Source organism: Dermacentor albipictus, unplaced genomic scaffold (assembly GCF_038994185.2).
Source record: "Dermacentor albipictus isolate Rhodes 1998 colony unplaced genomic scaffold, USDA_Dalb.pri_finalv2 scaffold_42, whole genome shotgun sequence".
Classification (NCBI taxonomy): Eukaryota; Metazoa; Arthropoda; class Arachnida; order Ixodida; family Ixodidae; genus Dermacentor; species Dermacentor albipictus.
Window position 1 is genome coordinate 941,622 of NW_027225596.1, and position 26,462 is coordinate 968,083.

At 48.3% G+C, this 26,462-nt stretch overlaps 1 protein-coding gene across 8 annotated transcripts in view; it reads left to right on the top strand.

Moving 5' to 3' along the window:
- LOC135913678 (regucalcin-like) overlaps window positions 1-26,462 on the top strand; it is a 53,555-nt gene that overhangs the window by 17,404 nt on the left and 9,689 nt on the right. For 3 of the 8 annotated variants that reach the window (XM_070530049.1, XM_070530050.1, XM_070530048.1), the window contains 5 exons: window positions 1,098-1,437; window positions 4,686-4,838; window positions 14,835-15,052; window positions 19,593-19,758; window positions 24,512-24,706. In XM_070530049.1, the coding sequence (XP_070386150.1) occupies window positions 19,602-19,758; window positions 24,512-24,706 (352 nt within the window). In that variant the 5' untranslated portion in view covers window positions 1,098-1,437; window positions 4,686-4,838; window positions 14,835-15,052; window positions 19,593-19,601. Of the gene's footprint in view, window positions 1-1,097; window positions 1,438-4,685; window positions 4,839-8,596; window positions 10,200-13,025; window positions 13,041-14,834; window positions 15,053-19,592; window positions 19,759-24,511; window positions 24,707-26,462 lie in introns of those variants that run through there. The other 5 variants (XM_070530052.1, XM_070530053.1, XM_070530051.1 and 2 more) reach the window with 4 other exon arrangements.

Genomic DNA, 26,462 nt, shown 5'->3' on the forward strand with positions numbered 1-26,462 from the left:
TCCTGTATGTATGAACTGTTTCGTGCGGAACCAGTAAACATTATTACGTTTCGTTTACGTATCCGTCCGCGTCCAAGCACGTCGCACGAATACTTGTTCGGGTTTAGACTCAGTTCCGGCTGGAATTCTGATTCGGTACGCCTTTCGGTTCCGGCTTTGTTCTATACCTGCCTTCAGACACTGATTTCATGCAAATGGTGACGTGAATTCAGGCACAGACGTGTTGCTTTATACAGATAACTGGTAGACATAGCTATGAAATGCTGCGATTAACCATTTAAGAATATTAATTTTTTTTAAATTACCAAAGCGGAATTTTTAAGTGTGCAAATGAACCTTGTGGCAACTTAAAGGAAGACCACAGGAAAAGTTTCTCAGAAATATGAATTTCACCAGGAAAAGAAATTGTTAGACGTTAACAAAAGTGGGCGTCACTTAACATAGTTGAGCGGATGCCCCCAACAGATTGTGCAAATGATTATGATAATCATGTAAATGAACATCATGCAGATAATTTCTGTCAGAAAGGTAAGCTAACTAAGAAAAAGCTTTTTTACACAGCGGCGAAGCTGGGTTTTACTGCACACAAGAGAATCTTCGCTCCCGACTTCACTATTCAACAGCTCATTGCGCCACCCGACGTTATTTAAAACAAGCACAAAATAAAGCGTGTCATCTGGATGAAGCGTGGTTGAAGCAGCCGCCTTTGCTTTACACATGTTCTTTCTACGATAGTGGCGTATACAGCTTTTGTGAGCAGGTGTGACAACATTCTCATTAATATGCGAAAGCTTTTCCGCTATTAAACAGCTGTAAGCATACGGCTTGTCTTCGTGCCCCTTTGCTGTTTGTGTTCTTTCGCTGCGCTCATTTCCATCCACGAATCGTCCCACCAAGAAAAAAGAAACACTCGGCAAGTTTCGAACTGGTCCCAACAACGTTTCCTAGACATTCAACTCAAAAGGACGCTTGATTGCCCGTCGTATGAGACGCCTCGTGCTCACACGCGTCTCCCGCATAAAATAGACAGACAAGTGCACGAGCTTTCGGCCAAGGTTTGCGGTGGTTGTGTTCTCGCGCATGGTGACGGCCGGCAGGAGCCCCGAGCGGCGGTCGAGGTGCCTAAGGCGGCCGCGCCCGCAGTCGAGGAGCAAAGGCTAATCGCCTCGGAGCCCCGCGACAGTCCTCAGCCGACCGCCACCACGAACACCGGACTCCTGGAGTACCCTGGCCGCGACCATCGTGGTACTCGTGGTGGTGATCCTGCTGCAGCTGCTGATCGCCGCTCCCCTTCGGCGGCAGAGGGCGCCTCGAGCGCACCGCGCGGCTGGCGTCCCAACAGTCCCAACAGTGCCGCCGCTACGCGCAACTGTTCGCCGGCGCCGCGAACCTGAACGAGCCTGCGTGCGACAACTTCTACGCGCACGTCTGCAGCAGGTACGCACGCTGGTGACGACAATGAGAAGGAACACACAATTTGTCACAACTTTCGCTTTACTTCCTTAAGTGGAGGCATTGCACAAGCGATGGAAGTAACACGCACACACAAAAGCCGTTTATGAGAATGACCACATTTTCTTGAACGACTGCTAGCGCACGAACTAGTAGCCACGCTGTAAGTACACGCCAGTTTGCTAGAACTAGTGTATGCCAGAATAATTCGAACCAATCTGCGCTTCAATTGCTCGCCACTTGATGGCTCCCCGGCTCGGCGACACCACGCGCGCTACCACCAAGGACAGTGTCGAAAACGAGCACGTGATCCGAAGCTCGGTTCCTTGAACGCCTTCCTAGTGTAAAAGTCAAAAGTGAGGCTTTCTTACGGGGTGTCCGCCGTGGTTGCTCAGTGGCTATGGTGTTGGGCTGCTGAGCACGAGGTCGCGGGATCGAATCCCGGCCACGGCGGCCGCATTTCGATGGGGGCGAAATGCGAAAACACCGGTGTGCTTAGATTTAGGTGCACGTTAAAGAACCCCAGGTGGTCGAAATTTCCGGTGTCCTCCACTACGGCGTACCTCATAATCAGAAAGTAGTTTTGGCACGTAAAATCCCATAATTTTTTTCTTACAGGTTATGAAAGCTGGCTTTACTTGACACCTAGTGAATTCGACTCTCCAACTTCTATATATATAATTTTTACGATGAAGCTGTATACCTCTATCCCCAATGCAGTTGACGTGACCGTGGGCAAAAGATCAACCAATCATAGCACTAGGTTTCTGGCAGCACCACCAGATGGCGCTCGGCTGCACGTTTCCGCGGCTATAGCAATATGCTATATGCCATATGCAGGCTATATGCCTGCATATGCGGCAATAGGCGGCTATATGCAATAGACATTAGTAAGAGGCGATTGGAGGATTGGTGGAAGAAAAGTAGGGAAACGACAAAAGACGGAAACGTACAAAAACACAGTTCGCAATTGGGGATCAGAAAATTTGGACGTGTTAGTTCATAGTGTTTTTTTTTCTTTTTTCATTGGTTAACCTAGGTAGGATATCAGGCAGCATAGTAACAAGAGCTTGGTGGCGCAATCCACCGCCCCGTTCCAAAGGGAACGCTCATAACATCCATCCATCCATCCATCCATCCGCGGCAGCAGAGGCGCCAGCTGCTCGGGAGAATGAAAGAAAAAATCCAGGATGCACGCCTTCGCACATATTTTTCGCCGCAAGCGCTTCCCGGTAAAGATTACGGTTGCATAAGCTGCAGTTGCCGGGATCCGACAACTGCAGCATTCGAAGCATACGAAGCTACACGTATGTACATGTAAAAAATGGCTGTGGCTTAGGTAAGGTTAAGCCCAGGATGCGAAGCATACTAGCCTTTATTTTAGTTGTTGAACCACTGTTTAGCCTGGTGAACTGCTGTTGCTTGGCTATATTTGGTTCGGCTAGACGAAGAAACAACTCATGCATTACTGCTTCGCCTTCAAGAGTGGAACGCGACAGCGTTCCCGTCGACCCGCCAAGGGGTGTAAGACAATGGGCTACAGGGCAGCGACTACGCGCCCCGCATTGGACGCGGTGAGCGTCGAGCAAAGCAGCGTTCGGCGCGGCAACGAAATGTGCGCCTGAGCAAGAGACGCACGCTTTAGAAACAGCTCGTTTCTAAGGCAACACCGCATCACTAGAGGCGCTTTTGTACCGCTTTGAAGCATCGTACTCGTGGCTCAGTGGTAGCGTCTCCGCCCCACACTCCGGAGACCCTGGTTCGATTCCCACCCAGCCCGTCTTGCAAGAGTTGAGCCAAAGCCACTTCTCCTCTGTCGTGACGTGACGGTGTCACGTGGTTTCAAGGCGACACCGCCGCGCCTGAGGAGCTGGGTTGAGCTCTCGTAATATGCTTCGCATAAAAAGGAGAACCCGCCTAGCAACTGATTTCATTTGGGTTGTGATACCGCTATGGAAAGGCCAAGCATAGTTAGGACTCCCGAAGTGCAGCGTGAACACGATGAGCGACGGAAGGAACAGCAACGTCAATACGCACAGAGGCGTCGGGCTCAGGCTAGGCCGGACCCACTTCAAAGCTATGCCACACGGGTCTATCGGATCCAGTGATAACACTGCTTCGCTGGCCAACCACCTTCACAGCGCGGATTGGGGCCTTTTTCTTTTCTTTTTTTTGCAGTTTTCCAATTTCTGTTGGAAATACCCGAAATTTTCTTGTGACTGTATAAGTGTCTTCGTTGGTCAATTTTGAAGAACACAACATTAATTCTCACATGTGTCACACGAAGAAGCAGTTCAACCTCTTCAGGTTGCTCACCAGAATAGGCGGGCCTGCCTACAAAAAAAAAAGGCATTGCTCAGCAGGCTGTTAACAATGTGTCCGCTAAGGACACTTTCAATGTTGATTTTAATGCTCATGTTGTCAATGCACCAATGAAGCCTGAAAACCAGCAAGCCCTACCCATGGAATTAGCAGAAATCGTAACAGTAGTACTACTTTCGAGACCTCTGTTCAAGAGGTGTCATCTGCACCAAAAGTCGTTGTGCAAGGTAATAACGCTCCTTCGAACTGGTTGAATAATTTGAGAAATTTTGGGGGAATATACTTCAAAACGATTGAGAGCCTCCGCATTTCTAACGATAGCGAATTCAGTGGTATCGATAGATGATGCTGGATCTTTTAGGGTGTAAATACTGTCCTGCTTACTCCTGTGTATCTGAATTCTCCTAACAACATTAATATACTATTGATAGTTTGCAACTTAAGCCTGATTACTATGTGTATCTGAATGTACTGCATTATATAACTCAGAAACGCAAAAAACATCCGTGTTCCGTGCATTCGGGTGCACGTCGATCCGCTGGTGATCAAAATTAATCCGGAGTCACCTACTACACCGTTTCCAAAGGCGAATCGTGCTTTCGGCACGCAGAAGCCCAGAATTCTATTCAATTCAATGTGATTCAGATATCGTACAATACACGCACTGTTTAAATGTGGAGCGGTGCGTTGAGAACTACGTATCGTGTCGATGTTGTATGGCTGCCGTCACTAGTTAGGCTTGGTAAAGTTCGCAACGCAGTCGTTGGTACTGCTTTTATCTTGCAAATGAGAATTATTCGAGGAAAACTAACACACACCGGTTTATTTACTTATGCCTTAAAAAGCACAACCCACAAAAGACCGCGAGACTTTAGCCACGCCATTTTGCGTCCTCTGCTTCTGTGCGACAGAGGTGGGGCGCAACTCACTCGAAGAAGGGCGACGGCAGCGTCCTCGCCGAGTCCTGGCGATGGCTGGCCAGGAGAGCGGCATCGCGGCTCAGCATGGTCCCGGGCACCACGGGCAAGCCGGAGCCGTTGAACAGGGCCTCGCGCTTCATCTGCGTAAGAACCACGGCGCATCACCCAGACCGTGCTGCTGTGACTCTGTTTAAACTGGAAAACAGATGGAGCATGAGAGACATCCAAGAATGCCGAGACGGGGTCTTCGAGAATCCTTCGTTACGACTTAAGCAGCGTGTCTACTGACGGTGTCGTTTAGTGGGCTTCTGTAGTGACACGTAACCTAAGAATTCAGGAAAAGCACATCGGGCGAGGTCGTGCATTTGTTCCCCGTGTTAGCAGCGCGAGAGACGACGAGACACAAAGTACGTAGAAGACGATCCTGACAAGCGCATGTTATGCACACCTGGTATCTGTCCTTTGGCGCTTTGAGAAATAGTCGCATCACGACTCGCGCATGCACGGAGAGGACGGCGCTGGGGGTTGCTAAGCAGCGAAGAACAAATATGCTGTGCCCACACTTGCAGAGCACGTATTCATAAGCATAAGAGATTGACGATAGAACCGGGCGTCATAATCCACAGGCTTTATCTCCTCACTCACACCCCTTCCCCCGCTTTCCCGCCTCCCCTCTAACACTGCCACTTTGCGGAAATTGAGAAAGCGCGCTGCAGCGGAGGATGATCATTATTTAACTGCTGTACTTGTACCTCGTCCTCGAAGCGTCAAAGCGTGCTCACTTCCTTGGAGGAAAGAGGCATGACGTCACCGCGCTGCTTCACTGAGGCTGAAACAAGCTTCGCAGTAAGCAGGAAGCACAATCAGGAAAGTCGCCCGACGGGTAGTTGGTTCTCTTCAAGTCGGAAATGCTCTCGCTCCAGAAACGAAGTTACCTCTCGGGGCTAAAGCTGTCCCTCAATGAAAAGAAAGACGTTTGTTATACATACATACATACATACATACATACATACATACATACATACATACATACATACATACATACATACATACATACATACATACATACATATACGTAAGTTGTATTTGACGAGTCCTGCAATGATTAGGTTGCGTTAGGATGTTCGTAGTTGTTTATACTCCTCAGCTGAGTTTTTCGCGGTCTAAAAATGTAACAAAGTTATTGCTCGGCGCAAGACACATCCTAATTATGTATTGCAACTCTCTCGAACATTGTCGCTCACATATATAACGAGGATAATTTTTTCTAATAAGACTGCATGTCTGACGTGGTTAGCGTTCAAAATTTTGGAACACATGCGAGGCCCAGCGATGACGCTGTAATCTACGACGAGTCATGTATAAATAGCCGACGCATCTGACCCGTAGATCAGATTTTGACGACGGGTGGCTGTGCTCTCAAACGGGTTGTGCTAGGAGAGTCACTTGTTTTAGAGCGCAGCTCTTAAGCCCACACCACACGTACGCTTGCGAACGCGCCCACGCATGCGCAGACCGTGTGGCGCGGCTCCTATGCGTCGATACCCGGCGCGATCTCGGCGAACAGCTGCTCTCTGTTATCGCGCGCTCGGAGTGCCTAGCGTCCGCACACCTAGGTGCTACGCAGCTTCGGCGCGCGACATTCAACTCTCGATGAAGCAGATTTATACCATGCAAGGAAGTGCTTAACCTTTCCCTTTTGCCCTGACATAACAGCCATAAAAATATAACAATTACGTTCTCAGATATCGAAGCACTTTGAAAAAACTCTCAATAACAAAGCACGAAGTGGCGTTTTCCGAGGCGTCTATGACATGGTACAGTGAACGCGCGCTGTCGCGCGCATAGAGGCGCGTCTTTGTGGATGCGAACCACCATTCCTCGCGAGGCGCGGCAAGCGCAAGGCGCGTAGGCGCGAGCTTGCGCGCATCCGCTAGCGTGGTCATTGCTTTAGGCGCCCCTTCCTGCGTTGAGCGTCGGCGTGCCTCGGCGTCGTAGTTCGTAACCCGGCGAACGAGCACAGCGAAAGGTGAAAGCCAACGTGGAGCGCGGCGGGAGAGGAAAGAAGAGGGCGATGAGGAAAGTGGAGGACGCGGCTACAGTGAAATCATGAGGCGCAAAGCGGAGGAGGAGCGGAGGGGAAACGGCCTGCGCATGCGCTGAGTGACCTGCGGTCACCACCGGGGCGGCCACGGCATAGAGAAAGGGTTCAACAAGAGCGGACACTACCATAGAGCCCAGCGGCCGAATTGACTGCAGCGCACCAAGCGGATGGCATTAACATCTGAACCACACTTCCGGTTTCGGTATTGGGCGCGCTCGTTTTGAACGCTAGCTGAGACGTGTTACGCCGGCTAGCTGCGCTGATCGCAGCGGCATTTTTGTTCCTTCTACTGCTCATCACGGCGCGGCGTGGTCTTGGTGCGGAGTCGTGTCATTAAGTAAAACTGATTGCGAACGATTTTTACAAGCCTCCATCGAATGTGCGCACCACGTGTAATTTCATAAAGACGCAAGATGCCTTGTACAATGAGGACATGTTTATTTTGCTCTGTATAAATGCTCGTTGTGGGCTTTTTCTGCATTCATCCAACGTTGTGGCACCAGGTAAGCAGCAATAGTTTGCGTACGAAGCTCCATCGGACGACGCCAGCTTGAAAAAATTACGTTACAAGCATGGTCATCTTGGTATTTTTGTCTTATAAATGGCACTGCAGGTTTACGCACGTTTACATACGTGAGCACTCACATTGACGAAAACCCCTTCGCGACACGCGCTGCCACGGTCTACAAAGCACTCGCGTGATGCTTACCTATCGTCATTATGCAGTACTAAAATTTTTTAATATGTCATCATCATCATCAGCCTAGTTACGCCCACTGTAGGGCAAAGCCTCTCCCATACGTCTCCAACTACCCCGGTGATGTACTAATTGCGGCCACGTTGTCCCTGCAAACTTCTTAATTTCATCCGCCCGCCTAACTTTCTGCCACCCCCTGCTACGCTTCCCTTCCCTTGGAATCCAGTCCTCAACCCTTAATGACCATCGGTTACCTTCCCTCCTCGTTACATGTCCTGCCCATGCCCATTTCTTTTTCTTGATTTCTACTATGTTATTTATTCGAGTTTGTTCCCTCACCCAATCTGCTCTTTTCTTATCCCTTAACGTTACACCTATCATTCTTCTTTCCATAGCTCGTTGCGCGGTCCTCAATTTAAGTAGAACTCTTTTCGTAAGCCTCCAGGTTTCTGCCCCGTACGTGAGTACTGATAAGACACAGCTGTTATACACTCTCCTCTTGAGGGATAATGGCAACCTGCTGTTCATGATTTGAGAATGCTTGCCAAACGCACCCCAGCCCATTCTTATTCTTCTGGTTATTTCAGTCTCATGATCCGGATCCGTGGTCACTACCTGTCCTAAGTAGATGTGTTCCCTTACCACTTCCAGTGCCTCGCTACCTATCGTAAACTGCTGTTCTCTTCCGAGACTGTTAAACATTACATAGTTTTCTGCAGATTAATTTTTAGACCTACCCTTCGGCTTTGCCTCTCCAGGTCAGTGAGCATGCATTGTAACTGGTCCCGTGAGTTACTATGCAAGGCAATATGATCAGTGATTCGCAAGTTACTAAGGTATTCTCCATTAACTCGTATCCCCAATTCTTCCCAATCCAGGTCTCCAAATACTTCCTGTAGTCGCACCCTTACCATGTCGCACCCTCGTAAATTTTGAATACCGGCGGAGGAGTCCCAGCGCAACGCTAACGGCTTCCAATCGCCGTCAAGGGTTCGCCTTCTCTAAGCAACTGCCACTTTTCTTTAATTATTAAAATGGTCAACAACATGAATGAATGCCACCTCTGTTGCATATCCGCGACGAAATGAGAGCTTCCATAAGGAGCGGATATTAAATTTACCTGGGCATTCTGCTGACCTAATTAGAATCTATTTATCAATAACATTTTTCATTACGTATACAGTTCATAAAGGCCGGTTGTTGCTATTGTTTTACTTTTACCATGCTTAACGTTCCGGATACATTTTCCTTAGTCTAAATTTCGCGCTCAACCTACGAAATGCACACCTGCTTGGACATTATCAAAGTGCCGAGGGCGCCCGAGATCAAGGAGGTCCTCAAAAGGCGCAACATCACTTGGCCAAGGCGCAACGAACGCCCAGACTTCCTCGGAGTGCTGTTCTACATGTTGAGACGGGTGTTCATCCCCGTCGCTTTCGACGTCGCGATCCTGGAGACGGATCAACCTTTGACATCCATATCTTGAGCCCCAACCCTCTTCTTCGGGCTGCCCTCGCGTTTCCTCGGTCATGCGAGGGCGCTGGCGAGACTTCGACAGTCGGGCACGCTCCTCGACCACCTGCACCTAACCTACGAGACGCTAGACTTAGCGGTCAACGAAACCAGGCTGAAAGAACTCGCCAGTCACTTCGGTTACTTCGACGACATTTTTGAACGCTACCAGAGGGCGTCTGATTACGTTACCAGGAACGCCAACGCTTCTTTCTTTCTCCAGTACACGCCTTCGGTGTCGATGGTTCGCTGGGACGCTCTGACGAAGCGGTACATGAACACCTCGCTCGTCGACGACGAAGACAATCTCCGAGGTGGCGTGGCCATCCAGAGCATCGACGTTTTCTCTGCGCTATTCGAGGTACACGCTAAGCACGGTGAGCACGTGACCAACGACATCATCGGAGGCTTCTGCGTGCAGGCACTCGTCAACTACACGAGCGCCGACCTTCTGGCAAGCCTGCTCGGAGGAAGTCGAGAACTCGCCACCGAGTCCCTCTACGACAGGTGCTTCTTGGACGCCTACAGATTCTACGGCACCGCCATAGACGCCTATTCCACCAGCCGCTGAGCCGCGAAGTTGCGGACATCCAGCAAGTGGCCACGCTTATCCACGACGCCTTCTCCGGGACGCTTTTGCGCGGCGACGTGACACTCGGGGCCATCCCTCCAGATGCAGCCACCAACGACTCCTCGGCACCATCTGGCAGGCACAAGAACTTTGAATTGGCCCTGTCTAGCTTGAACGGCCTGAAAACGAGCACGTCCGCCGGTTCCTATGACCGTTATTCACGCGAGACGGACAGCGCTCTACACAACTGGATGAAGCACGCTGCCTTTGCCTCTGCTGGCGGCAAGTCGCCAACGGGAGCGTCACTCTGGGAGTCCTTGAACGAAGACATCAGACGCGCCACTGGCAGGTTTCGCCACTTCCGCCTGGGTCTGACGCATATGGAGGAACCCTTCTACGCAGCCATCGTCAGTGCAGCGGTGCTCATGGCAGGAGTCGGAGCGCGCTTGGCGGTGGCACTTTTTTTACGATCACGTCGGGACGATCAGCCCAGGTGACCCCGCGAATGTCTACGCTGAGAACCAGGAGTGCCTCTTTCCCGGCACTGGTAGGGGATCGTCGGACCTGGAAATTCATGGTGCCGTCGCCTCCGTCGACGTGGCATGGTCTGCTTTGAAAACTGTGAGTCTGGCTAAATCCTCTTCCGGCTCGCCCATCGGACCTCGAGATGCCAGTGCCGGCTTTCTCGCGGATGAAGAACTCTTCTCTCATTTTTCTGCTACGTGCTTTGCGGGGAGCCGGACGGTGAACGCCTGTGCAATATACCGCTTCGTCACAGCAGTGGCTTTTCGCTCGTGTTCGGGTGTGAGAAGGCGTCATTCATGAACCCGGAGAAAAAATGCCGCATGGGCGTGTAGCGATCTATGCTTGTTGTCTGCCACTTTGGGGTTGAGATGCTCAACTTAATCCGGGCGCGTATTGCGTGCGAACGTTTAAGCTTTAGCCAAGAACTAATTTTATATTTGGCTATGCTATAGGTAGGCTCTTTATAAGCAATGCCTCACGACTTCAAGTGTATCAGACAGCACGAAGAATTAGAACAATATACTAATCATTAATAAGAGAAATGTTAAAGAATTCGATTAATATAGGCCCGTTAGCTTGCTTTCAGAACTGTATAATATATTCACCAAGCTAATTTCCAATTTAATGATGGCAACACTTTAAGCAACCAAGAGAGCAGGACTGCTTCAGGAAGGAATATTCAACAATGGATCAAATAAATGTACAACCAACCTCCCTACATGCCTTACATAGAATATGAAAAGGCATTTGATTTAGTAGAGGTACTAGCAGTCATGGAAGCATTGCGCAATCAAATAGTGCAGGAGGTGTGCGTAAATATCTTGGAATATATCTACAAAGACTCCTAAGCGACTTTGATCCTACACAAGAAAAGCAGAAAATTACCTATCAAGAAAGGAGTCAGGCGAGGAGACACAATCGCGTCAATACTATCCACGGTATGCTCAGAAGTACTCAAGTTATTGGTGGGACGTCTTAGGGGTGAGGATCAACGGTGAACATCTCGGCAACCTTGGCTTACCAGATGACATAGTGCTGTTCAGCAACAATGGACACGAATTGCAATGAATATTAACCAAGGAAGTGTACACTCTAAGAACAGTTTACACCCTTTGGCTTGCCCCTTATGCCACACAAAAATAATCGTCATCTGCCTTGATGCGTTTCCTTTTTTATCGCTGCGAGCCCGGAACTTTCCAGTAACGAACGGCACGCGCGTTATCAGCATAGAACAGTTTACACCCTTTGGAGTGCCCACTCTGATAACGCGCGTGCCGTTCGTCACTGGAAAGTTCCGGGCTTGCAGCGATAAAGAAAGGAAACGCATCAAGGCAGATGACGATTATTTTTGTGTGGCAGAAGGGGCAAGCCAAAGGGTGTAAACTGTTCTTAGAGTGTAAGAGTAGGGTTCAAAACTAATAGTATACAGCGCCCGCCCCAGCTGCGGAAGGTTGCGGGTTCGATGCCCGCCGCCACCGGGCACCCACTGGTTCAAATTGGCGTAAATGTGCCCCGGGTCTGGCGTTTGGCTTCCTTCAGGGGCGATACGCTTGGGAAGCCGCCTGCGCCCTAAATTACCGTCAAAACATTGGCGAGCACAAAAAAAACGATGTGATGTTTGGGCCCCTTCCATGATGGTCACTTCCCATGTTGCGCCTCAAATGCACCTATTGAGGTGGGGACGCCTTCGGGTTAAAGGCAAACACTCTTTTCCAACCGTTGAGGTCCCATATGACCGAGTAAGTGTCCGGGACCGCACTGGTACTTAATTTACCGAAGGTCAGGAGAGGCAGCGCTTGCCTCCCGCAGCCGTGGCGCATGCACTGCAACGCTGGTTGACATCGTCTCGAGCGTGGACAATGTTCAGACAATGCTATGTATCGTGGCAAGGGAACAAGGTTTCATGATCGCCAGTCAGCCTCGTTCGTCTGTGAAGGAGTACTTTCATGTGGGCCAAGTACTAACAGATGACCCTGATAATGAAAAGGAAATTTACAGAATAAAAATGATACCAAGTGCATACATGAGCACGAGGCATTACTATATCATGACGGGGAGCATACCACAATCGTGGAAATGAAAAATGTGCAATCGTTGTATTCTACTGATGCTAACATGTGGGGCAGAAAAATGGAAGTTCAACAAAGCTCCAGAACAAGTTAAGGACCGCGAAAGGAGCGATATCGAAGGAATAATGTGGTTAGGTGGTTACAATACAGGAAGAGAGCGGTGTGGATAAGAGAGCCAATGGGGATGGCTGATATTCTAGATGAAATTAAGAGAAAAAAAATGAGCTCTACCCCAGCCAGACGTGCAAGGTCTCTAAAACTCAATTAGCAACACTCCACCGCATGCTATGGGAGTGCAAACATCAACACCCCGACCTTATTCCCGTGACCCTCTCGTCGAGATGGCACGCCGCCCTGCGCAGCTCCCATCTCGATGGCCAACTCTGGGCGACCCAGCAGGCCTACGAAGCGGCGAAGAGGCAAGACCTCGACGCCCCATCGTGGGAGGCCTAGGCCCAGCCGAATGAACTGCTGGTGCTCATTAAAGTTCACTCTCTCTTTCTGGACAGGCCGTGTAATGCCTAGGGCAGGCAACCGATGGACCATTAGATTTACAGAATGGGGGCCAAGGGAAGACAAGTGCAGTAGAAGTCGGCAGAAAATTAAGGGGGAGGGGTGATGAAATTTGTAAGCACAGCTCGGAATCAGCTAGCGCAAGACAGGGATAATTGGAGATAGGCGGGAGAGGCAGTTGTCCTGCAGTGGACTTAAATATAGGATGATGATGATGATGATGATGATGATGATGATGGCACGTAGTGTCGTGTGCTGTTACTACATCTATCCACTGGCAGCTGGCACCACCTCCCGCCCACTGGCAGGAGGTGGTGTTTAGTCCGTCACACCGCCCCTTGTCCGTTTCCACGAGGTACGAATGAGGTAGCCCTGCTTCCGCTTGAACCATTCCCTGCGAGGCAGCATCTGCCTAAATCCACACATTTGTCTTGGACAGCAGGTTCCTTTCTTATCTAGCATGGCGGCGCTTATTGTTGTCGGATGCTTCTTGTTAATTTTGTTTCTTATACCTTTGCCGGTATTTTTTTATTGTGACACCATCCAGGTTTCACCTTTCTCGGCGCTGTAGAAAGTGTTGACCGGAGCTTCCTACCTGTGAGAAGCTCCTCTGGGGAGAAGCCTTCTGGTTCATGCGTTCGGTGGGCCAAGAGTGCTTGCTAAATATGTGGGTCCCTCTCATCAGGTTCTTTGCGGACTGGACCACCCTTTGCGCTTCGCCATTGCTCTGAGGCTAGTACGAACCGGAATTGAGTCCAGTTTGATCGCCATTCATTTACGAACTGCGAGAATTTCCTTGATTCACGCTGCGGACCGTTGTCGGAGCACATCACGTCTGGTTGCCGATGTCTGGCAGAGACCTGGCCAAGCACCCCGATCGCGTATTTTGCTGAGCTTCAGTTATGCTTTTCGAGCTCGAAAAACTTTGTATGGCAATCGACGATAACCGGGTACTTCTTGCCTTTGTGTTCGAATACATGAGACATCATTGCCGATCAGGTAGGTAGTGGTGGTTGTTTGCAATAGGGGTTCTGTTACAGGTTTCTGGTAGTGTTAACATTCGGGACACTGATTCATTTAGTTTTGTGTTCTGCTGCTGCTTGGCTACCACACAGTCTCTTGCCCGGCATCGAATGGCGCCTTGGTGATCACAGAGTAGACGCTCTAGGAATTCAACTTGCAGGCTTTGCGGAACTGCCAGCCGTTTGTTTCTCATGAGCAGGCCTTGAATAACTGAAAGCTCGGCCGCTACGTTCCTAAATTGCTTTGCTTCACGTGGCAACCTGCCTGCAGCTCAGGCCATGTTTCTCGCAGTACTCCATGATCCTTGATCTGCATGGATCCCTCAAGAGCTCTTGCTCTAGGCGCTCCAGGAATGAGGTGGACGCGGGAAGGAGATCCACCGTAAGCATTCCGTACTCCTCTGCAGCTGTCTCTGTAACCTCTTTAATGCAGCGTTCTGTGAGGGGCTTCCTTGACAGGGCATCAGACGCGTACAGCTCTTGGCCTGGAGCGTGTGATATTGTGAAGATGCGCATCCTCAGGCGCTGCAAATTTAAGTCAGTTCGTCAAGACTTTTCTTGAGAAGAGTGGCACTAATGGCTTATGGTCAGTTTCCACTGGAGACGTCTGCCCGAATACATAGGTGCCGAAATTGTCACAAGCCCACGCAACGGCCAAGATCTGATTATGAGGCACGCCGTACTGGAGGACTCTGGATTAATTTTGACCACCTGGCATTCTTTAACGTGACACCTAATTATAAATACATGGGTGTTTTTGCGTTTCGCTCCCATTGAAATGCGGCAGCCATGGCCGCGATTTGATCCCGCTACCTTATGCTTAGTAGCGCAACACTAAGGCCACTAAGCGACTACGGTTGGTTAAACCCCTAATTGACATCCCCTGTGCTTCCCTTGGCTTCGTTTTGTGAGGGCTTCACGTTGGTCGCTACTTAACAAAACTCTGACCCCTGGTTTTCCTTTTTTCTAGTTTTGCGGTAAATTTTATGCATGCATGCGCGGTTCTCTGCTTGCACACGGATAAACGTAAAATATTTTTTTCTCCTTATTGCATCACGCAGACAATGCCAAATAAAAGTGTGTTTTTTTCTCTTTTGCTTCATGCATCCCTGTGCCAATCTGTGTAGGGCGGTGCATTCTGATCAGCATCCGGTATGAGCAAGGCCGCGACGACAGTCGGGCACGTTCACAGCTGGTGCAGCCGTGCGTCGTGATCCACCAGCAACCGACCCGGGTTCCCACCTCGACAGTCGAGTCCCAGGACGCACGCGGTGCCACGTTTGCTACCCAACGAGCTGCCAGCGTCGGGCTTCCTTCGTCGAGTCGCGCATCGCATATCGCTTAGGTGAGGTTCGGCCTACCCGTGAATGGTGGCGGCGGCACGGTGTGATCAGTATCCGCCGCGTTGGTTTCAGACGGATAGCTTGAGCTTGTCCGTGAACGTATTTCTTGTGAACGAATACCACGACACCGGGGAGGTGTACGGCGTCTGCAGCGCTGCTAGCAGACGACATCAGTGTTTAACCGGAAGGGTCACAGAGCTAACACTCCAGTGGCCTACCGCACCGTGATAAACTGCTGGCAGTGTAAAGCATTCGTACCGACATTATGACTAAGGCGCGGTGCTTTTAATACTTTCTCTCTTCTATATGAACATTCACTCGACAGAAAAAAAATTCAGATCTTATATTCGGGCGAGTTTGCAAGCGTGCAAGTGTGTCTTAATAGCGCAGGAGATTATTGTTATTATTATTGTTATTCTTAATATTGTGTTTATTAGACTGCGATCCTTTTTCACCGAAATCAAAGGGCGGTGGGGTCCTGATTGCGATCAATCAATCACTCAGATCTCTTCGGCGCCCTGCTTTAGAATTTTATATACGGATTGTGTCTGGGCGGAGATTTTCGGTTCTGGTAGCAATAGGCTAATAATAGGGAATTTTTAAGTTGCGCCTGATGTCATTATTCAGATGTACATGACTATTCTAGCCACTATTGAAAACGTTATATCGGCCCACGCTAGCCATAAAATACTCATTATTGCTTATTTCAATACGCCCGGTTTTTCCTGGCAAACGTGAAATTTCAACTCATTCTTTTTACTTATCTGCCAAATGCAACTTGTTACTTGATCTTATATAGTTTACATCTCTGAGCTAATTTAACAATACGCTAAACTCTTGTGGCAATGTACTAGACATATGCCTTATTAACTCAGAAGCTGTGAATGTGTCCTGTGGCGACTTTCCCCATGTGAAACCAGATAAATATCATCCCCCGCTTCATATTTCATTGCAATTCACAATACCTAGTCGCAGGGGATTAAAGGATACAGCAACACCTCGATCTGTTAATTTCACAAGCGGAGATTACATGGGTCTTCACCACCATCTTAATCATGCGGACTCGTCTTCAGTAGTATAACTAAGAGATGTTAATGGCCATGTCACGGCATTCAGGAATATTATTCACGATGGAATGAAGGACTTTATACCACAAAAACGTGCTAAATGCTCTAAATTTCCTCACTGGTTTTCTGCTTAACTGAAAACAACTATGAAGCTAAAAGACCGTGCTCGCACGAAGGCACAGCGTACAAATCAGGAACACTGGAATATAGATTTTAAAATGTACAGGTCACTCTCTCAACGCCTTTACAAGCGTGGTCATTCCATCCGTATACAGCACACGGGGAAGCTTGCGCTTCTAAAAATTCAGTCTTTTTGGAGACATGTTCGTGAACAGACATCAAACAATACGAAACAAGATATCTCTCTACTTAGTGGCGATGGCCAACCTGTCCCAAATGTCGCGGGCGCCTTCGCCCTACACTTCGGGTCTCTATACATTGAAGAGTACAGAGACGGAATAAGATTTCCAAGCGCACTTCCCTTGATGCAAGTCTATCGATCTCAGAGGAACATGTCTTTAAGAGCAACAAACGCTTAAAACCGTCTTTTTGGTGTGGTCCTGATGAGATTCTTGCTGCTTTCATTAAGACGTACGGGTCCTTGCTTGTTCCAGAGCCCACTTGTAGTTTTAATTCTGCTTTAGAGACGAGCACATTCCCAAAGGCTTGGAAAACAGCGCGGGTCGTTTCCCTCTTTAAGTCAGGGGTAAAAGCTGCTGCGAGTAACTACAGGCCCATTTCTCTCCTATGCGCAGACTCTAAATTATTCGAGCCAACTCTGCACTCAGTGATTTCATCCTCTGCGAACCATTCCTCAGCAGCATGCATTCATATTGGGACGCTCCACAACTCCCAACCTCGTTAGCTTCATGATGCATGCCTCTCAAGCAGTGTATAAGACAGTACAACTTGACGTCATTTATTTCGACTACAGTAAGGCATTTGATGTCGTATGCCACAAAATACTCCTTCAAAACTTGACACAACTTGATCTTCACCACCCTGTCACAGCGCTCATAAGGAGCCACCTACGCGACCGGTACTGCTACGTTAGCGTAAATGGTCGGTCGTCAGAACTTTATGTGGTTACAAGTGGAGTTCCTCAAGGGTCAGTCTGTGGCCCTCTTCTTTTCTCGCTATTTATTAATGACTTTTCGACAGCCGTTCAAAACTCTTCAATATTGTTATATGCTGATGAGGCGAAACCTTTCAAAGCGGTACAAAATGTTAATGATTGCGCCGCTCTTCAGAAGAAAATTGCAAATTTTGCGTCATGGTGCGCTGAAAAGAAGCTCGTCATAAATACACCAAAAACGAAAGTTGTAAACTTTACGCGGATGACTAGCAGGATCTTATTTCCCTAAAGCGTTAAAGACGTTCTCCTGCCAATAGCTCAGGGAACGAAGGACCTTGGAGTGTACTTCGACAGCTCTCTGAGTTTCTCGCCCCACGCTCAACAGACGAGGCAGCGTGCAGTTCCAACGCTCGGCACAGTATGTCGGCTGACGAGAGACTTCAAAGAAACCTGGGCCGTTTGTAACTTAATATGAAAGCGTATGCCTTCCAGTTCTTGAGTACGCCTCTGTGGTTTGCCCTGGCAGTTCGAATTGGGAACTTCTAGAAAATGTGCAAGAAAAATTCACATCTATATTTAAGCATCGATTCTGTCAAAAGCCTTCGATCTCCATATTGCTAACACAGACACTCACGATACCTACTCTTACCTGTAGACGCAGTAAATTGGATGCTCTTTTTCTTCACGAATTAATACATGAAAAGATCTACTGCTCGTAATTGCTTTCTAATGCGCGCTTTTACATTCCACAGAAAGGCACAAGGGAACAGCGTGCCTTTCAGCCTTCAGATTTTTGTGACCCCCTATCTAGAGTGCAGACGACATATAACGCCCAGTCAGAGTGCCTGGACAGCTCCATGCCTAATTTTAATGTTTTCCTGAAAGAAGTTGCAGAGGAAATTCAATAACTGAACAAAAACTCCCATACCTGTTGTGTGTTCACTCATTCTGTCATCCTTTTTTCTGTTTCTCCACTTTTGCTTTGTATTCTGTTCGCGTACACATCATATGCTCGGTACTCGCGAAATTATTAGTCTTTTTCACGTGCGCGCACGTGTGTGTGTGTGTGTGTGTGTGTGTGTGTGTGTGTGTGTGTGTGTGTGTGTGTGTGTGTGCATGCGTGCGTATGTGTGTGTGAGCGAGCCAGCGAGCGTGCATTGTTCTTCCGGTACATTGTTTTGCCGAGTGCGACAGCATCAAAACTCTCCAGGATCTTCCTGAGCACTTTAATAAACACCTTTGATTGATTGATTGATTGATTGATTGATGCATTGATGCATTATTATTATTATTATTATTATTATTATTATTATTATTATTATTATTCATAGTAGTAGCAGCAGTAGTAGTAGTAGTAGTAGTAGTAGTAGTAGTAGTAGTAGTAGTAGTAGTAGTAGTAGTAGTAGTAGTAGTAGTAGTATTCGGTATAAAAGCATATATATACAACGGACAGAGAGGGATATAAGGAGGGAGTAGGCTGGTAACTGCAACCGAGAGCGGCACAAAGCCTGTCTACTATTTAGTAATGGTGCCATGTAAAGATAGGTTGACAATGAGGGTAAGAAAAGTAAACAGTAAAATACACCGCAAGATGACACGCCACAAATGGTATAACGTAACGAAACGACAAATATTATAGTTTGCAAGTGGGAAGAAAACAGACACGCAGTAACAGTAAAAAAAAAAAAACGCGGTCGCACTAATTACGAAAGAACGTTAAAAATATACACCACCAAAATTAGCAAAAAGAAATGGTGTCTTCCCTCGCCCAGTCCCTCACAAACGCGAAGCCAAGCGAGTTTATTGTAGAGAACTAAAAAGGGCACGTGGACGCTGGCCGCGTCGACAAGCACAATCACTCGGATACAGGCAATGATCGAGGGTAGAGGCCGCTTAAGCCACAGTCCATCAGTAAAGGCGTGCGCAGTGCAAGGAAGACGGGACACTTTAACATAAGGCGCCCAAGTGTCTCGCAGCAGCCACAAGGCGCACACGACGGACTGTCCACTCATCCTTGCCGGTATAAACGTTAAAACACCAGTGCAGCGCCAACCCCTCTAGCAAGACGAGGGCCGCCTCGACCACAAACGGGGAGAGTAAAGGATCCATTTGCAACAGGTTGGTCCGGGTGCTGCTCGAGGAGGCGTCGGCGAGGGGCCGTGGGCCCCGGGTGCAAGGGGCCATTGAGTGGGGGGGGGGGGGGGGGGGGGGGGTGTCATACACGTCTGAAGACACCTCTCTTTCCGCCGGCTACACCAGGGGTGGGGGGGGGGTGACGGAAGACCTATGGGCCCCGGGTGCCAGACGACCTAGCTACGCCACTGGCCACAAGAGAATGGAGTATCACTGAAGGCTGCGGCTTTTGTTTTTCCCTCTTTCGTTCTCTCTCTCTCTCTCCAGATCACCAAGATGAAAGTGGAGGCAGCTAGCACGCGCCGACACCTTCTGGGCGAAGGGCCGCACTGGGACGAGCGCAGCTCGACGCTGCTCTTCGTCGACTGTCTCGGTCGCGAGGTGTCGCGCTACGATCCCGCCTGCGGCACGGAGACTCGGGTCATCCGCACGGGTAAGTGCGCCGGAAGTGCGCAGTGGTCTGAGACACGCGGGCTTGGGCCGTCCGCGAACTGCTCGGGTGAGCGGTCGTCTGATTCCAAGTTACGTGGCCTATATACGTGTCCTATATATCCCGGGACACGTGCCCTATATACGTGTCCTACGTTCCCTATATACTCGAACCACGGACAACCAAGATGCGGCGGAAGTTAGCAAACGCAATGCACGACATCAATGTGCACATTCGAAGAGCGCTTATTGCGTTGGTAACTAATAGTTCTAGCACGCCGGCAAGCTTCGGAGGACATCAGTAAGAAATTCTTCGAGCAGAGGGGACATGGCAAAGAAGGGTCGCGGGCATGCCACCTAGAATACGGGTGGTCGCCCTTCTTGCAAAATAAATGGCTTCGTGAAACACTACGCTGTCTGCCCCGAATGTACGACGCTGGAACGGAACGTTGAGTTGTACCAACTGCCTTGCACGTTAACTTGGTTTTTATTACGACGGTAACTTCGCAGTAGTAGCAAGGTAGGACCAGGTATTCCCATGCCTTCAGGTTTTAGAAAGTGTATCTGTTGGTTAGTTAGCGTCAAAGGCTTTAATTTAGTCGCCAAAAATAGAGCCGGAAAAGCTACCATCATCAATAGACTTTTTTTTTCTTCTGTTTAAGTAACCTGTGAGAAATACTACAGCGAGATCAGTATAGAAAACCCAACTCATGATGCGTAATAATATTGAATTTGTTGAAGTAATTTTTAGGCGTTTCTCCGTTAATGTCTGGATCATATTACTGAAGTATATGGTGATGAGCAAAACGTGAACAAGGTGAAAGCAGGAGCCAACGTTTCGACAAGTGGACTTGTCTTCTTCAAGGCCTTCTTGCCTTGAAGAAGACAAGTCCACTTGTCGAAACGTTGGCTCCTGCTTTCGCATTGTTCACGTTTCGCTCATCGTCTTGAATTTCCATCTCCCGTATTCCCCGTGCTTTCCCTGAAGTGTCGTAAGACACAGATGGGTCGGTAGTTCGTCAGTAATGAGCGATCTCCCTTTTTAGAAACGTTAACCTTTGGCACACTTCAGTTCTCGAGAAAACATTCCCGTTTTAAATAAAAAGTTATTAATATCCGCAAGAATAAGGAATTAATACACAAATATTTTATATGACATGCCTTAATATCCTGCTGCTGTATGAAGGCTGCGCCATTGGAGCTTCAGATGCCACGCTACTACGACCCAATTAGCTCGGGAGAAATGCTCCGAGGCGTATGCTTTACGTGTTTTCTTTTTTTGTCATCACAGGCATGCCCCCATTTGCGGCCTAAATATATAAGTCGAACATCCGGCAATTGCGGTGGGTGACCGTGGCCAGAATCCCGACCCCCAACGCACCTCTATTTCTATTTTCTTCTTTTCTGTTGTTATTCTCGTTAGGAGGCTCCGGATAAGGACAGACAGCACGCATGCAGGCGCCAAGCGGAAGCAACAAATGCTGAGCGCAAGGGCAAGCTTTGGCTCGAAAACAACACCGATTTCCCGATTCAAATGCGTGTTAAACTGCGAAATGCTTTCATCGGACAAACGCTGGATGAATTTCAATGTCATTTGCTGCGTCTTTTACACAGAAAGTGAAATGCTATTTACTCAGTGAAACAGAAGTCTGATGCAGAAAAAAAAAATTTTTGTTTGAGAAATAGTCTCTGAAACTAGTAAGCTTTGTAAAGAAGTTGCACTTCCGCCCGGAAGGCGAAGCGTCAGTTGCGATAGGAAAATAATGGAGAGCTATATGAAGTCAGGTTAGTAGTTTGGTTAGTTGTTGTTGTTTTTGTAAAGATTTTCACACCTGCGCATTGTCTTGGATAATCCATCATTTAGGCAAGAATTTGGCGGTGACGCTATAGTACTTTCTTGAATTTTTTTTCTTGTGGGAATGGAAAGGGAAGTTTTGCAACAGTACAGACAAAAAGCGCGAGAAAGCTTGTTGAGGGTCGTTAGTTTCTTTTACTGTAATCCAGTCTGCATTAGTCACAGCTTCGAAAAAAAATATTTACCAAGAACAAGTTTGTAGTAGAATACGGCGCGTGAAAAAGGAATTGAGTTAACCTTCAGAAAGATGGCATAATGAGCTGTGATGTCACAGTAAGAATTCGCGCTTCAGCAAGACTAAAATGTAAGATAATGTGTGATCAAACAATTAGCTTTTGCCATCGTGAGAGTATCGTGTTGGTTGAGTAATTAAGCATTCATTCCCGAAACTACGCTAAAAACTGCAATTGGGCATGCAGTTAAGGGGCGTCGAGTCAATTAAATTTACGTTCATGTCACAAATAAACATTACGTTCTTGTTTTCAGATGATAATTATTCTAATACATCATCTAACGCACTACACAGATCACTGAATGAAGTGGAAGGTGAAGGATGAGCGTAGTCCAAAATAAAGTTTTTGCACTCAGTGTTAAGGAACAAATGGTCGAATTCTACCCAAACGGTTTCGCAGTTAGATAAGTTTAGTGCGAGATCGTGTTGTGGCTTGAAGTTTGCCGAAACATTTGTAGCTAATCCACCATGGTTACTTAATTGTTTATGTGTGTATTCTGATGTGTGATTGGGGAAGCAGAATGGATCTTTGTCATCGTCATAGAGCCACGTTTCTTTGACACAAATGATGAAAAATTATTTGGTGATCGTAGAAAGAAGATTCTGAATATTATACAAATGTTTCCGCATACTATTTACATTAAAATGAATAAGCGGTCGTGAGCTCTTGGAAATAAATTGTTCTATACCAGTTGTTACGTGCGAGGACGTACTGCTTCAAAAGCAGTAACAAACGAAGAAAAGGACTCGCGTACAGATAATTAAAGAGAGGTCGAATTCGCTGGAATTGCGGTAGACATGGCTATAGGTAGTTTTGCTGGCCTGGATTAGACAATTGTTCAATGAACAGGAACTTCCATTTCTTGGCTTTTTCTAGGGCCAATACCTTGGCGAATAGCTGCTTGTTTTACGGCGTCAAGTGATCATTCACGTAGACTGGGTTGCTGCTTGCGGCTGTGATGCCAATATCGCCAAGACAAAACTTAGCTTTACGCGTATTACCAATGAATTCATTTTTCTGTGAACACGAGGACAATTGAGAAATGACGAGCTTGACGCCAACTATTTTCATCGAAACGTGGTGGCACAGTGTGAAGTTCGGCATGGCTAAGATTGCACTCAATCTTTTTCTGCGGCTTCTTGCAATACCGCTATGCAGTCCTCCCCCCCCCCCCCCCCCTCCCCCGCCCCGTGTGCTGGAAATGCCTTTGATTCCTACGCTATTCATTCTCGAGTGCTCCTCGAGTATCCACGCTTCTATGAGAGCGCGCAGTTGTCACTCTTAAGTTTTTTTTTATTGCCTTTTTTTGTCGGAGGCGAGCACAGTTTTTTTTCAGAGCGTAGTGTTTCGACAACACCACTCAAGATTTTCCCACCCTGTTTTAAATTCTCAACCTCTATTTTTTTACTTCCTTAACGTCAATTCCTGAGGACTGCATCCTTAACAAAACCTCGCAGAAGGCATCGTGATCCAGGCGATTAAATGGCCCCGCTGAATTTCGTTTTCATTTCCTCAACGTTTTTCCCGAGCTCGGCGTTTGCAGGAATATCCCAACCAGTGACTCTCACACACCAATGTAAGCAACGCGATAAGAAATTGCACTAGCATAGCAGAAGTGACGCTGAAATGCGCAGTAGGGATAACGTGGAAGATGGTACGACTAATCTGCAGGGCACGTAGGAGGAGAATTAGCGCCAAGGCACATGCGTCTGTAGCGCAATCTCGGCCGCTCACGCATAAAATCCTGCTGCTGCATGAAAGCTGCGCCATTGCAGCTTCAGATGTCACGCTACTACGACCTCGGGAGAAACGCTCCGAGGCGTATGCTTTACGCGTTGTTCTCTCATTGCAGGCGTGCCCCCATTTGCGGCCTAAATATATAAGTCGAACATGCGGCAGTTGCGGTGGGGGACCTTGGCCAGAGTCCCTACCAACGCACCTTTATTTTTATTTTCTTCTTTTTTTGTTATTCTTGTTAGGAGGCACCAGATAAGGACAGACATAACGCAGGCGCAAACTGTAAGCAATAAATGCTGAGCGCAAGAGCGAGCTTTGGCTCGAAACCAACACCGATTTACCTATTCAAATGCGGGTATAACACCGAAATGCTTTCATCGGACAAACGCTGGACAAATTTCAATGCCATTTGCTGTCCTTTAGAGAGAACGTGAAGAGCTAGTCACTCAGTGAAACAGAAGTTTGATTTAGAAATTAAAAAAAATTGTCTGTGAAACTGGTGAGGTTTGAAAAAAAGTGGCGTGTCCACCCGGAAGTCGAAGCGTCATTCCGATAGGAAATTAGTGGAAAGGTATACGAAGTGAGGTTAGTAGTTTTATCAGCCGTAAAAATTTGTAAGCATAGGCGTAATAACTAAATTAACACTCATGGTGTCAGGCATGCACAAGAAAACCTCAACACATATCACTCGATGACCCCGGAAACTCGCTGTCAAAACGCTGCAGTGAGGAAACGCGGCAGCAGCAGCGAGCGAATGGACCTTTTGCTCAACAATTTTGCTTCCGCCATAGTCGGAGCTATTTGCGTAATCTCACTTTCCCCCTGTAATGCAACACGCAACCTGCTCGATCGATACGAGAAGCTCCTCAGCCGCCGAGTCACCAGGGATGATGATTCGTTCTGAACGGCGCGCGTCTCGCATCGTCTCGCAGAAGGTGACCTGGGCAACGTCATCCCTTTCGCGGAAGACAACCGCCAGCTGGCGCTCTGCATGGAGCACGGCCTGTACCGGCTCGACCTGGACACGCACCAGAGGGAGCTTCTGGCCGAGATGCTAGACCCCAAATCGACGGTGAAGTCCCGGCTCAATGACGGCAAGTGTGACACCCTGGGACGCCTCTGGACTGGTGAGGAAAGGCTATCGCTGTCCTTAAGTTGGCTCGCGGCACGCTGCTGTGCGTTGTCCTCCATCTAATTAGGTCATTTCCAAAGGGTTGCTTTTGTTTCTGATGAGTGTTATATAGAAGTTACGGTGATTTTACTGTTATGAGGTCAGAAACGCAGCTCTTGGTTTTCGTTGTTGTTGGCGCCTTGAAAATTAGGGAACATACCCAAATAGACAAAAAGATAGGAGAGGGGGGAGGGCGGGAGCGGAATGAAAATGCACGTTTTGATGCAAAGGCGAATCGCCAGCAAATTGCGGGAGACTTCACATCGAAAGCTTCGCTTTAGAATAATCCTGCAAATACAACCCCTGTTGAAGAAGCAGTGCAATAATGAAATGGCTAGCTGAATGCCCCCGCACCCGCCGTGGTGGCTTAGTGCCTATGGCGTAGCGCGCTGAAGACGAGGTCGCGAGTTCGAATCCCGCCTGCGGTGCCCTACGGAGCCGAAATGCAAATATGCTTGTTAGGCACAAGCTACTGAACCTCACGTGGTCGACATTGATCCGTAGCTTCCCATTGCTGCGTGCATCTTAATCATGTGGTTTTCCACGTAAAATTGCATAATTATTTTTTTAATGGACTCAGAGTATATGCAGCGCTACTTCTCATTCTATCTTAGCGCACTTTCTCCACCATGTTAATGTAACCAACCAGCTGGCACGTGCACTCAACTCTTGTTGGAACCAGGTTATGTGTCCCGTTGCCACATGTGTCCGCGACACGTTCTCGATGTGCTCCTTGCATCGGCGAAGGCCTGTACGCCTCGCCTTCTCAGCGCGCCGCTTTTCCTGCGCCTCCTCTCCTCAGCAGCCATGCAGGATGACACAAGGCTAAGAGGGACCGTCGCGTGAGGGTCTTGAAGTCTATTTACAAGATAATACAGTGAAAGCTCGTTAATTCGAACTTCAATAATTCGAATTTATGGATAATTCGAACTGTACGATTTGGTCCGGCCAAGCTCCACAGAAGTCTATGTATAAAAAAGTCCGTTAATTCGAACGCGAGAAGGTTCCCTCACGGATAATTCGAACTACGCTCACCTGGCACACGGCCAGAAAAAAGCGCCTACTGCCTACACACAAGGCTGTATTGCCTCCGAAACGGAGAGTACGGGGAGAGAAGGCAAAATCGGAAAAAAATCTAACCGACGCGGGGTCAGCCAGAAGGCAGTGGCGGCTGCCGCCTCTCCGTTCTTCGTAACCTCCAAGACTTCTTGCCCGTTGTGAATCTCGGAGGCTTTGCAAATCTTGTACAGCTGCTAATGTTGTGCGGAGATGGCACGGCAAGCGCCAAAACACAGCGAATCAAGTACGTCGCAGCTGCGCTTGCAATCAAGAACCAACGAATCAGGGCCTTCGCCACCTTCACATGTTCAGCGTCTTTGTCTCGGCAGTCTTCATCGGTTGTGCACCTCTGTTTTCAGCTTAGGAGGTATCGGCCGTCGCGAATCATTGCGATAGTGTTAAGTCTCGGCTAACGTTCGTTTCGGTGGACATCGGTGGTGTGGCACAGTCGGACCCAGAGCTTCGACTTGAAGATGGCGTGTGCCCGCGGCACACGCCATCACTTTCTGACATGCCCTACTGCTTCCAAATCGCAGTGTACTGTTTCTCTCCTTCACTTTCGTTAGTTCGAACTTTCATTAATTCGAACTGAAGCGGCTTCCCCTTGCGGTTCGAATTAACGAGCTTTTACTGTATAAAGGAAATGCTCACAG